At 34.2% G+C, this 15350-nt stretch overlaps 1 protein-coding gene across 1 annotated transcript in view; it reads left to right on the plus strand.

The window, feature by feature from the left end:
- LOC137386983 (uncharacterized) overlaps window positions 1-15350 on the plus strand; it is a 61911-nt gene that overhangs the window by 37500 nt on the left and 9061 nt on the right. Inside the window, exons 10-17 of the mRNA XM_068073240.1 lie at window positions 927-1040; window positions 3190-3281; window positions 3624-3765; window positions 6490-6707; window positions 9094-9281; window positions 10442-10650; window positions 11853-11981; window positions 13736-14010. Of these exons, the coding sequence (XP_067929341.1) occupies window positions 927-1040; window positions 3190-3281; window positions 3624-3765; window positions 6490-6707; window positions 9094-9281; window positions 10442-10650; window positions 11853-11981; window positions 13736-14010 (1367 nt within the window). The remainder of the gene's footprint in view (window positions 1-926; window positions 1041-3189; window positions 3282-3623; window positions 3766-6489; window positions 6708-9093; window positions 9282-10441; window positions 10651-11852; window positions 11982-13735; window positions 14011-15350) is intronic.

Here is a 15350-nt window from a genome sequence, read left to right on the forward strand (position 1 = left end):
TGTTAACCGTAATAAAGATGACAATAATAACAGTAAAATCACCGGAAATTGTAATAGTAATATAAATTGTAATAACAATAGTAATAGTAATAATGAAATTAAGAGCAATAATGAGAATGGCAATATTAGTGCTGTCAAAGCCGCAGTAATAATACAAATAACAATTCTAATAGTAATAGTGTTACTAGTTATCATGGTAGGGCTAGTAGCAGTGTTGAAAGTTGCTGTAAAATTAATAGCAATTGGAATAGTAACAATGGACTAGTAGTAGCAGCGGGAGCAGCAGCAATATTAGTAGAAGTAGGAGGCGTAGTAGCGGCAACAATGCAAGCAGTAACAGCAGTATTCATAGTGGATGTAATAGAAATATAACTAGTAGTAGCAGTAGTGTTAGTACTAGTAGTCACAGTGGCAGTAGTAGAAACAACAGTAGTTGTATAAGTAGTTGTAGTAGTATCGGTAGTAGTAGAGGTAACCCCTTCCACTCTTCTAGCAAATCTAGAACAATCTGTAGCAAGACATGTTTGGCTAGTTCTACCCAATCAATTCTAGCATTCATAGCCGAGTATCCTATTAGGTTACTATACTAGTTGTTGATGATATATTTCACTTGCAGTTAAATTAATAAAAATTGGCCTACTATAAAACACACTCATTCACACTCAATATGAGGTAGATATCATTCATACGTTGAAAGAGCCAGAAAAACTTCATTTTGAGTGAACGATTACCATGCCCGCGTATTTCCACATGTAGAGGGCTTCACATCTGTTAGCAGTGAAGTGATGAAATGAGCAGAAATTTCATATTTAGTGGTCAGGTCAATAAGTATGCTGCTCCTAGAGCATTTGTTCCTACACTTGACTGTCTGTGATTAATGTGAAAGTATTTGAATTGCATCATAATTCAATGCCACTATATTTTAGTATTTTGGTGAGCGACTTTATGCAGCATCTACACAGAGGCCACCCAGGTCAGTAGAGGAATCTGATTATACAAGGGAGTGGGTAGAAAGAGAAAGCTCCAAACAGCCTTTACCAGTAAGTCTGAAGATGTCAACTAATATTTGTCGACATTTTGCTTAAAAATTCTGAAAAGTTTTTCCTGTTTGTACAAATCTAATTAACAAATGTTGGTTCAGAATGTGTAACATTTTACAAAAAATCAAAGCCAACTTTTAGTGGTTTGATTATTAATTCACGTTAATGATGATCAGAATAAGAAGTGATAGTTGTGAAGGACACATGCTAGTAAAATTGAATAGTAAAGCCTGGTTTCCATATGACAGCGCAAGGATCCAACAGAATGGATCCTTGCGACGTGTGTGTGCGATGATGTATCCCACAATACACCGCTCGACCTTTTCAACCTATCCCACAATTCAAACGGAGAGCTGGTTTCTGAAGAAATCGGTCTCCCCTATGAAAGAGTAAGCCTGATTTTCCTATGACAGCGCAAGGTCGCAACGGAGGGCTGTTCTCCGAAGAAATCGGTTTCCCGTACGAAAAAGTATGGAAATTACCCACCCTGTCCAATGCAAGCATGGCGCCTACGCGTGCTATGGAAACACTGTGTCGCAGCCCAAGAAATGCATTGCGCACGATCGCTGGGCCGGGCAAGATCATTGCTCTGTCATATGGAAACCAGGCTTAACAAACCTCTTTGTTTCAGTGATTTGATTCTTTTTTCTACACCCGAACACATTCTTAGCAGCTGCAGGTTTGCAGTACCTGACCAGCCAACAACAGGTTTAGATTTAATTCCCAAAAGAGGTCATTGATAGCAACAGGCATGACATTCAACTTTAGATTGCTATTTGCATTTCTCTAGTTGTCAAGGTTTCCTTGTTACTGGTCTCAGACATGTCAAGCCAAGATCACAAAGTGCTTGTGCAACAATGCTCTTAAAAACACATTATTAGCAATATAATATTTAATTACCTGATCAATAGATGCTAATATGGTGGCATCATGTTTCAGTCCTATTAATAATTTCAAAGTTAGTACATCGATCAGTTAAGAGCTGTTATTGCTAACAATACTTTTGAATTTTATTTTTAATTTAATTTTAATTTCACCACATTTGTGGTCTATTACAATTTGAAATGTGATAGAAGCCTAATAATCAGAAGTGTTTGCGTTTATAGGTTTATTTATTCAATTTTAGTAAAATCAAACAAATTTTTTGTTTTTTTCATTTTTGTAATTGAACGAATATTAAACAGACTGATTTCAACAAAAATTACTCAATGTTTTACTCTGTGCACAGTGAAACATTTTGCACATAATTTTTAAAATCCCCAGTTAGTAGAGAATAGATATGAAACAAATTCAGCTAATTATTTTATTTACAAAAGGAAAACCACTAACTAAAATGTTACAGCACATAAATTACATAATTTTTTTATTATATATTTCAATACATCAGAGCCTTGGCTTTCGAATGAGCCTATATTCAATACACAAAGAATAATAGAACTATGAAAAACGGGGTGTCAAAAGTACGTCCTGCAAAAAAACACTTGGTACAGGTACTCAAAATGTGGCGTCATTATTCTCATTTAGCCTTAGGTCGTCGATCCCTTTCGCTGCCATTGAGGCTGTGTTTTTCTGTGACCTTCGGTGCTGTTAAACTCGGAGAGCGCTAATAATAAACTAAGATTCTAGATAATCAACAATGCCCGCGATTGTGCTAACCCCCAATGCTTGAAATTAATTAGTCTCAGTTGTCACCCTTAACATCGCATTAAAAAATAAAGAGCTAGTGCATAATATTATTGGGAAAATATAGTATGGTTCTTGGAGTCTGAGGTACTTATCATAGAAATAATATGTACATGGAGAACCAATGACACTGATTCCTTTGTCATCTTCATTCGTTCTCTGGAGTTGTCCTACCTTCGCCTGCCACTAGCGTCGTCATCGTCCCTTTCGTAGTTGATAAATAAGCGGTAAGAGCACACAACAACGAATATGAGAGTTGTGACGCCAAAATTTTCGAGACTATGCCAGTAAACTTTTTCGCGGTAGAGCTCTGGGGAAATCCTATGAACACCAACCAATGTCTGTCTCACCATGGCAAACAATAGCTCATTCAAAAGCCAAGACTCTGATGTATTGAAATATACAATAAAAAGATTATGTAATTTATGTGCTTTAATAACTCACTGTTAATATTTATTATTTTTAGATGTCTATTAACAATAAAGTACAATCTCCAGTTAGAGAGGAAAAGAAGGATTCATCATGGTGTGTTGATAGAAGTTACGCTTCTCCACCTAGGTGAGATATATTTGTTTTTACAAGCTATGCAAAAGGTTTATTGGGCCTTTTTACCGGAAAATTGGACTTGCTAAGCTTTAACAATCAAGCAAGTCAGAATAGTTCATGGTCTACTAATACTGCGCAGCAATAATACGGAAGATGAGGGCTTGTTTACAGAATAGAAGATTCTCAGGCTAACTTAAACAATTTCCTGATAGTTTTTTTTAATTAGGCAAGTTAAATGTTTAACATCCATGATTAGGTATCAGAATAATTGATTTTTACAATCACTACATGTATAGTAAGTTACTTTTTATGAGAGTTTAAATTTACTCAGTTATAGTTTTCTGCTGATTAAAGGGGTAGAGGAGGCACTTATCGTCGAAGGACCCGATCTTTAGGCCGAGCTGCCCCAAAATCTAAAGCCATTCTCCAGATGGCAAAATTCTTTCAGGATGAAGCAGAAATGGGTGCTACTCATAGGGAGCCCAGTGTATCTGAGGTAAACAAAGACTAATATTGTGCTCCATCTCAGATTTTTTGCTGATATGAACCTGTTTCCTTTTTAAATAACTTATGTCGATAATTTACAAAGCAAAAGGTTACAACATTTGTGATTAACGTGCATGAACTTAAAGAAAACTTTGAAAATGTTTGTTGTTTATAATTCTGTCAGAGGCTTGTCATTAACCAAATATTTTGTCAGGTATAGTCTAAGAAAATTAGATTAGTTTTACTTCTATTTCATTTTGGCTAATCAAAAGATTTAGCTTCCTTTATCGCAATTGAAGTACTTTGCTAGTTTACCCAGCTTAAAACATTGTCCAATAGAAATATTTAAAAACATGTATAACCTGTTCCGAGAACGTTTAAATGACAAAGGTTTCACGTTATCCCAATAGTAAAATACATGTAAATAGCATTATTTGTTTTAAGATTTACTCAAACTTACTTCTTAGTCTGATTCAATTAGAAAAACTGAATTTAACATCTCAATTTAATGAGGATACAGTAACTATTGCATTATTTGTTTGTACCGACAACTTTTCCCATTTTTATCACGGACATGTGGTTTATTGCCTATGATTATGGTAAGTTTACATCAAGTTAATGGGAGCACACATGTTTAATTTCAGTTTGAATCAATTTTTTTCACATTTTCTTTAAAGAATAGAGAAAGCATAATATTATTATGCTGTATTATTTATCTTGAGGTGTTGACTGATGTTCTAAAAAAAGAATCAAGGAGATTGACCAACCGGAAGCTGAGATATAGTCAGCCAAACACAGGTCTACCAAAAAACATAAGTGTTTTGGTAATAATCAATATATGACGTATGAAATCGACTTTTGTGCCATTGGTCAATTAAGCCAACTAATGCGCTCTCCTATAACAATCACGGTGTTTTAATTGGTTTAATCCCTGGAAGTATAGAACAATCAAATTGGGCCTAACAATCATTGCTCTGAATTCCGAACTAGTCCCTCTGACGTGTAGATTAGTTTTAGAATAAAATAATTACACGCATCTATTATTTCGCAACATTCTGCTATCACTTTCTACAAATTATATTAGTTACATCATTTATTCTATACGCAGTTATATTATTATCTTGTATAATATGCATTATTATTATATTAATCATAAAAAATAATCATAGATAAGATAATAGATCAATAGAAAAATCAAATCAAAAGTTATCGTTTTCTTTTCTTACAGCAAGAGCAGCACAGTCAAGTTATTCTTTTTAAAATTATGACTGTAGTGAACTTAAAGTATGTTAATAGTGACGATAATCATGAAAATCAACTGAATGCTGCAATAGATACACAGTAGAAAAATGATGAATGAACAAAAATTCACATTCCATTTCTTATTCTAAACGAACTGCAATCGCGGATGTCGCATATAGACTATACACGCGCCGTTCGTTGAACAGAGGATCTTCGGAGCATATCCGTGGCGATTGAGTTAAAATTTGAAGCACAATAGTCAAAGTTTGCTCTTCTGTTTTGAAAAATCACGGCGAGGGGTTGTGGGCAAATGCCTTTACCACACAATGTTTGCTTGATTTTCCTGAGAAACCAGAGCTAGTCTGTAAATATTTACTATCGCGAGAAGCGTTTCACATCTCGTAGCCAAAACAATCATTATATGTAACGGCGGTAAGGGTGCGCAACTCCGGCACATGAACATTAAATCGATTTCAAACGTCACAGTTGTCGGGATTTTCGAAGGGTTTTCCTCTGATTCTTTATTAGGTAGACCTGTGTTTGGCTGGCTATATCTCAGCTTCTAGTGGGTCAATCTTCTTGATTCTTTTTTTAGAACATCAGTCAACACCTCAAGATACCTAATAAAGCATAATAATATTATGCTTTCTTTAATCTTTAAAGAAATTTTTTTTTATTGTATATGCATAATATAAATTGGAACGAAATTGCAATTGATATGCTAAATACACCCTTGCATCGTTTTCTCTTCCTTGTGCCTCAGGAGAAAAAACTGTATTTCTAAAGCTAACTATGAGAATTTTATTATTCATTTTTCGTCTATCCATTTAAATCTGGAAACTTGCGCAAACTTGATATCATAGATTTTATGGAATTTATTGCATGATAAAATAAAAAAACTTTGCATAAAGTTTTTACATCGAATAAAATTGACTTAAAGATTGACTTACGCAGGTTTTTTGTAGATTTCATTAGAAAGTATATTCATTTTTTATCATTTGCACTTGTTTGTTCTGTTTTAGGTAACCTGGTTACTTGCATGTTTTTAGATTAAAATTGATAAAACTTGATTGCGAGTAAAATGCTCAGAAGAAAAAAATGCGAAAAATGGCATCAGTAGCTGTTGCCTTTGCGATAGTCGATATCGGCTATTGCATCGACATTGAAGCTTACAGGTTTTAACTTTTTTGGTCTCTTTGCAATTATAGACATCATAGCCACACTTTTTTTTATCAGACTATTTTAATAGCAATCAAGTTTTATTTATTTTACTTTTGAAACATTCGGATTCAGATAACCTCAAACATCACAAACAATCGCAAAGGATAGAAAAATGCCAAAACTTGTAGATAAAATTTACAAAATTTTTTGCAAAGTTTATCTTTAATAGGAGGTATGTAATAAGGATGTCTACTCTACTCTGTCAAACTCCATTACTCAATTAAAACTTTTAACTGATGAATATAGGTTTGTGACTTTTCATATTATTCAGGATGAGCTCCAATCAGCCTCTGTTATTGATATGGTTGAGTCGACCACTTCACGGACAGCTGCCTCAAGGGCATCTATGGATGATATTTATCGTCCACGTACTAGTGCTCACTGGCAGTCGCATGAAAATAAAGCACCCATTAATCGCAAACCGCACATAGAGAGAAAGGTTGAGCAGCAACATATGGAACCTCAAAACAAGAACAAAAACTTGCAAAGGTGAAGGGTTTCAAAAGTTTAGTGATGATTGAATATTTTAAGCACATTTTTGCTGTGAGAATAATAGCTTGTCATGATGTCTTTGTTTGACTGTTTGCTAGTATTAACAGCAAACATGTCTGCCCTACTTGTCAAAACACTAACGAGCCAGTTTATGCCGATTCATCCAAAGTTTTCAATAACCCTTTGACAGGGGAAACGACCAGAATGTCGTTTACCGGTTGCGTGGGGAAACGACATTTATGTCTATTTCGGTAGACGTTTATAAAGCTGTCGTCCAGTAACGTTAAACAAAGAATATGAACACTAGTAAGTTTTAAATATCATCAACAAGATATCAGTCGATGATTTACAATATGAAACGATTATCTGAGAGGCGTTGCTTTGTGCTAAAAGCTAAACAAATCGCGATTCCTTGGAAAAGATTAAAAGTTGGAAAAACCAGTCAACATCGGCTCGACTTTCAAAACGGTAAAATAAAAGATTATTTTATCCTGCGATCGTTAGTGATTTTTTGGCTGATCAGAATAAAATTAATTCAAATGATAGAAGTGATGTAAACTTTTTTGGACTTTTAATATAATTGGAATATTCAAAGAAAACGATCGTTGTGGTGGCTCGCACGGCTACGTCATAGCGTTTGACTCTACCGAAAAAGATGCTCCTCAGCATTTCATACAGGCACAATTGCACATGGTTGTAATTTTTTTTGAGTAGTAGATATGTGAATGAATGTATATGTACACAAAATTTTGTTCATTGAACTAAATTTAAGATTTGAGCAATGTATGTTCATAAAATATCGATTTTATTGAATTTTCGAAAATAAATTACACGAGTTTCGGTTGTTTTTGGGGGGCTTATACCTGGTCAAAGGGTTAAATCACAAGATGTTTTTTCTAAGGGATGTTGAGCTGTCTATTGAGTTATAAATTTACTTTTTGGATCACGTTTTTTTTAAGAATGTCTTGCTTAAGCCAACCTGAACACTATATGAAGTTTTAATAGTCTTTGTGAGGTTTGATTGAGAAAACCTTTGTCCAACAGTGGCTCAAACATTTTAAAGAAATAAGCTAAAAATTATTGTTAGAAAGCCAGTGAGTTGTTTTGGTTTTACTGATGCAATATATATAAAATCACAAATTTGGCTATCTCAAAAGTATTTCAATAGCTTTTAATGTTGCTAATATTGATTATATTACTTCTGAACAAAAATTGAAATTGGTTTGATTTATAGCTGAATAACCTTTTCAGCATTTTAAGAAGAAGATAATCTTATAATATGGTTTTTGAATAAAAGTGTATGACTAACTAGTAATCTTCATCGGTGCTACGGTACAAGCCTTATGAATTTAAGAACTTGCTGATGTAGCATTCGTAAACTAAACTATGCCAAGACTATGCCTTGCAATCGACACGAGAGTACAAAACAATGAAATAATTGCTTATAATTTCCCGACTGATAATCAAGTGTATTTTATATATTACCTCATTGGTAATAATTTCACTTCAAACATAAAAAAGTTTTCAAATTATACTATACAACAATCATAAAAAAGGGCAGCAGCTAGCCACTAAAATAAAATAAATGGTTTGACAAATAGTGTTCAAAATACCTTTTCTCTACTAAAAAAGCAAAAATTAGGCAAAAGATTGCTAAAGCAGCTAGTAATTATGTAAAGCTATTATATTTAGGCTGATATATAAGCTAAGCTAAATTTATCTCAGCTGATATAATGATTTTCTTTCGCAAAATACAGCCAGCTATGAAAGAGTTCGTAAAGGCAACGGGTACTCTTTTGTTGGGGTTATAAATTTCACCCTGCTAACCAAACTACCAATTTTAATCTGATTAGTGTCTTTCTTCATAGCAGCTCGTTGATGACTATCATTAGTAAACAGTTTTTTCTGTATAAACCAAAATGTTTTAAGCCAAAGAATGCAAATGAAATTACAATGCTATATTTATTATCACCTGTGGTGCATGTAACCGAAACATTAAGATATATACATAGTAATGACTAGTCTCTTCATCGAGATGTGTCAACTCCTCATCCGGCGGACAAAAAAGTAGTGCACACAGAGTTTTCTACTGATTCATGTCTTTGTTAAATGGCCATAAATTTATATTGCATTGCTTTGTAGCATTAGTACTACATGTAGCTCATTTTTAAAGAAAATATCTTGTTATTGAAACTCACATTTTTTTTGCCAAAGTGTATTGGTGATCTTACTGGAATCTACAGACTGTATCAAGTGGTGCGTTAAATAGAGGTTGAAGTGGCTGGTTTTAAATATTCAAGGTGCATTCAGTTTTTATATTTTTATGGTTTTAATAAATCTCAGTTCGCTGTCACCATTAGCAACTTCCATGTTCCCTTTTTAGGCAACAGCCAAAATCGAGCATGAGTGGTGTTGGAAGTTTCATCGATGCTTACAATGAGCTCGATGCAGAGGCGCAGGATGGTAGTTTCTCTAGAAAACCAAGGAAGACTCTCATAGTAAGAGAAGAGAAATTACGAGATACCAGAGAGAAGAAAACGTCTCATGCACCTAGAATCATACATCCAGCAGGTAGATACAACTTTTAAAAAACTTTCACTGAGCAGAATTTCGATTAACATATTTTAAACTTACTCAGTCATTCATTAAACATGTGGATTTGTCTTACCCAAAATATTTCAGTTAGGCACTAAAACTTAAACAAATGTATTCCAGCAACTTATATATAAATTTTAATTTATTGATACCAGTACCCAGGCAGTTTGACTCGCCACATAAGATTGCCAGGTGTAATAATTGACTGCACAATAATTCTAAAATGAAGCAAGGTGGTTGGTTGACGCGGGTGACAGTTACATTTGCCAAAACCAAACGTTTGAGTTCTGATGCAAGCAGTATTTTCCCCAACCTGTAAGTGTTGGTGCAGACAGAGGGACAGACAGACAAACACTGTTCTTATTATGGTAAATATTATAGGAAAGAATGTAGTAGAAATTAGACAGTCAAATTAAATTATAAGATTAGCTGTGGGATGTATGTTAGAGCTAAGTATTCTTCCGAGTTCGTGTTGACATGAAATCTTTTTTTTATCAGCAAGTAATTGTGCAAATAAATATTCATTAAGTTGTTTAAGTAGATTAATAGTTATAATTTTTAAATATAGTAACAAGCTTTAGCGAAGGGCATTAATTATAGAAAAGTTTTTTAGTTTTTCTGAAAATTGCATAGCTCTTGTGTTATTGTATTAGTTTAAAATTTTTGGCAATCAGCTTGAAGTACTGTCATTCTGAAAATGATTAATTATTTGCTGGAGTTTTGCATCAAAAGTTTTAATTTTTCTTTGTCGTTTTATTGCCTTCCTTTAATTTTCTAAACAAAATGCATAAATTCAGTGTGAAAAACTTTATCTTGAGAAGATAAGAAATTTGAATGCCTAGATCAGCTGGATCTACATGAGACAGCTATTACTCTAAAAACAGTAAATTTCAAGTATTGTATGTTTCAGTTTTGAATGAAACTTCTCTAACCTCAAAAGAAAAGCACAGATTTTCCGTATGAAATTTTACCTGAGCATATTGTTTTAAAAAGGGCCACTAATATTCCAAAATCTAATTCATATTGTGAAGCCAAAAAGATTGAACGCTGAAAGACATTTGAATTTTGGTTCATGTTAACAATCTTGTTCGAAAAAATTTGATTTGAGACCTTGAGGCCCTTTGGAACTCTTGTAGTTGAAACAGAGACAGATGTTGAAAGTGTAGATGATCGACCTCTGGCAGCATCAGCATTTAAAGCATTTTTAGGAAGTGACAATCATTTGACTCCTTTGGAGCAGTCAGTAGAGCAGGCCTATCAGACTAGCATTCGACTAGACAGAGAGCAGAGAGTCATGAAAGCGAAGGTTGGACAGAGACCATCTGTTCAACCTGCACCACCCAAGGTATTTGTCTCTATAGTTTTGTCACTTTGTTTTATTTTACTAGATTGATGCATCAACCGTGTTAGTAATAAACAATGAAATTATGCTACCAGCTACCAACTACAATATTCACATTTTATCTGGCGCAAAATTCTAGTAGGGGACTCGTGAGAGACCATCTGAAGGCTGGTTCGCACTTTGCTGTCATATGTCGGTTTTGCCCTTTTGAGGATTATTCAGCGATTGTGCATACAGTGAGCCGAATAGATTATTGCGGCATTGCAAACACTTTTACAAAGATTTCAACTACCAAACTTGCCCGATATTTTCCTGAGCACCCACTACAGCCTGTGCAACGCGTACCATTTTGACCATAGCTATTGGCCGTCACAAATTGGGCTAATATTTTATCGTTTCAGTGGCCGCATTGTATAATTAAAAATGCTATACCACAAACAATGAAGTATTGTTTGATTAAGACTGACATACGGGGTATAGTGTCAACCAGCCTTAGTAGTAATGGAGGGGCTCATTTAACAAAATGTTCCATACAGTGAACAAGGTTTTGTGCATGAAGCAAAATTTGGCTTCCAAACTTTTTGAAACATTTTGAAAAACAAAATTAAATTTTGAAACAATGTGGTCCATGATATTTGTACAAAGTGAGACAGCTATGCTGATATATAGCATAGGTAATGCAGGACATGAAGACATGCTTCTCTGTCTCTCTAAATTAGTTTATATTGATATTTCGTTGAACACTGTATATTACTTGTAAGTTCTTGTCCGTAGTAGTAGTGAATGCTGACTAAATAGCTAGTGCTGTCATTGGAGATAATTTCGCAATGAGATGTTTGCAAAGGTCACGGCCAGCTTAGATGAGTTTGCTGTGTTTATTTGTGTAAAGCTATCACTCAGTTTCATTCCCAACTTATTTTATTTTTTTTAAATGTATAAACATTATAAAAACATTGTTTTACCCAAGACATTCCAAGACATTGTCCAAGACATTGTCCAAGACATTGTCATACACAAGACACTTTTTTTTAAATGTGCAAACATAATGAAAACATTGTTTTGCCCAATACATTTCAGGTAAACACTAAAACTTAAACAAAAATCTTTCATCAACTTACATATGAAAATGTTTACACATTTTTTTAAATGTGCAAACATTATAAAAAATAAAATAGAATATTTTTTTGATCTTTTGTATTCTGAAGGCTGAACCATGGTGGAAACAGGAAAATGAGAGAGCGAGACAGCGTCAAGCATCTGAAGAAAGGGCAAGAGCAAAAAAGAAACCTGCATTAGTAGCCAGCTCTAGTCTAGATAGCCTACCAGTACACCAGGTGCGTATTTCACCTGCATTCAAACTATCTGGAGTGGAGTTTTCTGTTTTAAATACAGCTTGATAGACTCAGACACCAAAACTCATAAATTACGGAGACAGTTTGACCTTTTTGAACATATTAAAAAGATTCCTTTGTTAAAGCATAAATTTGTCTCATTGTTGAGTATGCTTTTAGATTGAGCAATTAGTGTCATACACATATAGCCTTGGCTTATTGGTGGGGTTATGTTACCCCTCACTTCGATCATTCATTGCATACATGTAGGCTATATACATCGCACTGCATTTCTCCACATTTGCTTTAATGCTACTTTCTATTGGGTTTTTTAATATTAATTGTAAACTTTTAATATTGACCTTAAATTTTACCTTGTTTTGTTTAGTCTAGACATGCACAAACGCGTCAACAAATTCCTAGCTTCCGTACATCGTGGTAAATGTTATGTATTTTTACCGATTCTTTGTGTTTACCTTTTTCAGAATTTTTCTTGTTATTTAACATTTATACATATTATAAGCCTTTTATAATGCTTAAACAAAAGCAGATATTAGTCAGATGCCCAGTACAATTGTACATGTATCAATGCAACGTAATCGCTAGCATACACGCTTAATATTTATACCCTCATGCATAATTTAAGGGTTTTTAGAGAAACATTTTATTTTTGTCTTCAATTAGCTTGTCTTATGTATACTTTTGACAGTTTTCACAATTTTTAACATGACGTCGTAACTCCAAGTCATCATTAAGCGAATGCATCGTCAAGCTAAGATTAAAACTAGTTTTAAGTTTTTAAAGACTAAAGCTATAAAGACTGTGAAAAGGCAATATAAAAGATTAAATCTGATAGCACCAAAGCAACCATTCAAAGTAGGTTATTACAATTTTAGCTAAGATGTTATTAGTTTCTAATACTCTGCCAGTCCCATGAGCTGTGAGAGATTGTCAGGTGTGCTGGTAAAGCACGCATAATCTCTCTCTGCACAATAATTCATGCATTGTCGATCACATCTTATTGGTACAGAAGACAGTGTGCTATCCTATCAAGCTGAGTGTAGTAAGTTCGAACCTCCTACAATACAATATTTTTCTCAACTTTTAACCATGGCTTGAGAAAGGTGGAAGGACAAACATGACTGTTATCACTGTTAAGATTTTGCAATAACTAGCATCTCTGGGTGAAGGCCGGTTCAAACTATATAGCCTTTGTAAGCATTTCACTTTCGGCAATATGTGAACCATGAATGGTTGGCATCGTTGGAGTATCACAGACACGTCGGGAAAGTTGGCAGCTGTCAAACTTTTCCGATATTTTGTTGAGCATCGACAATCGCCTTTCAAATGTGAGCCATTTTGGCGATAGTAATTTGAGGTCGCGGATAAAGCGATCTATTCATATCCGTTTATGATAGTCGTTGCGGGACTAGTTTTTGATTCCAGCACGCAAAAACAAAAAAGTTTCTTTGAGAAAATTTTAAAAGATAAATGAAAACACTATGTCACGTAGTATTTCCTGATGCCAACGCGGAAGGGTTCGTGATGGTATGAACAAGGCTATAATTGACGATCACTGAAGTTTTGTGGATTCAACTCCAGAATACGGCCATACAGTGTGAACCAGCTTTAATTTAAGAAAACTAGCAACGTTCACTTTTTATGTCCCTCCTCTCCTCCATCATTTTTGTCAGATGGAAAAGCAACAAACAACCTAAAGTTTTTACAACTGTTTTATGCAATCTATTTAATTCCAGGCACATGCAGGCCGAGTCAATGAGCCACCATACGCCAACTACCACGCGCAGGTGGACAGATACAACGCTGAGGCAGAAAGAAATGAGCAAGTCGAAGACTATTATGCCCAAATAAGGAAAAAGCCTGCTGCAGAGCGGACCGTATCCCTCCCAACCACGTCCTCACAAGAGCAGCAGCTATATGTACAAGTTGCTCCACCAAAGCCTAAGAGAAACTCTGCGTACCAGTCAAATACCAGTTTGAATGATCAGCATGCTCCAGAGTTACCAGAGAGGTATCACTAATGGCTTATTTTAAGATTCTTTGCTAACTTGCGTAATTTTTTCATTTACCATGTTCCAATAATGTGGATGAGGAATTATACCAGTGTTGAGTTATGGTGCAATAAGCATTTTTATAAACATTCTTGCATGTTGTGGATTTATGAGAGCATTTTGTTAAAAAGATAATGATTTCTGTACTAGAGGTCATATCAGGGCATTATAAACTATGGAAATCAATCTAGGAATAACTGCAGCCTGAAAAATGCTGAAAATAATATACCTTGCGTGTCATTTTCTTGCGCATAATTTGCAAGAGCCGTTTTTTCTTTTGCACGCATGAAATATTTGATGAAAATCTGTGAGTAACAAATTGGGCTTAACTTGTGGACTTTTGCCGTTTCTGTCTTGCAGATAAGACAAACTTGTGAATTAACCAGGTCAGGGAATATAGTGATAAATGAACTAATTAAAAAGTTCTACGATGATGACATTATATCCAATAGCATGAGTCATAAAACTTGTGCAAAAAACTTCAAATTTCCTGAATATAAATTATCAAACTTTTCACTTTGCATAGTTTTTTTTTCAAATAATTTTGTCACCTAATGTCCACATGCATTAGTTCAGCCTGACGGGTTACGTTTTTTTCAAAATAACTAAAACTTCATTAGAAGTAGGCTTGTTACCTCATCATAATGATTGATATGTATTTGCTTGCAACACGTTAAAATAGTTTCGTGTACAGATGTGTACAGAAACATGTGACTGAAAAAGTGAGGAATAGGCAACAGAAATTAAAAATTGTTTAAAAGCAAAATCTTCAAAAGTTGTTTTTACTTAAACTTGTGAGAATATAACAAATTTTTGATATTTTACTAGCAATCAATCACTGAAATATTTTTTCGATAATGCTTTTTAGAGTTGCCTTGTCCTCTCTTCAATAACTAGTGTTTGTATTTAAACTATTGAACTTAATAGGTTTTTGCAGCAGGCAATGTTGTTATAGAGTTGGCAATTTTCCTAAATTTTTGGATGTTTATTGCCATTTTAATGATAACGTAAAATATATTTTATTCAGAATTAAGTTATCAGCAATATTATACAATGTGAGTTTTGTGCATAAATACTAAAAAATAACTTCTGTGAATCAAAAAATTTATTGCTAGCCATGTATGTACATGAAACAGAGCTCTTCATCTGGCAAATTTTCTTTTTAGCACTAATTATAAACTGCAATCTGACTTGAAGAATGCTGAGTGCTTTAAATGTTGAAAAAGAAAATCCAAGCTCCGAGCGTCTCATGAAAGCCAATTTATCTATATCCAGCACATGAGAATATTGACAAATTGTC

The sequence above is a fragment of the Watersipora subatra genome, chromosome 2 (genome assembly GCF_963576615.1).
Source record: "Watersipora subatra chromosome 2, tzWatSuba1.1, whole genome shotgun sequence".
NCBI lineage: Eukaryota > Metazoa > Bryozoa > Gymnolaemata > Cheilostomatida > Watersiporidae > Watersipora > Watersipora subatra.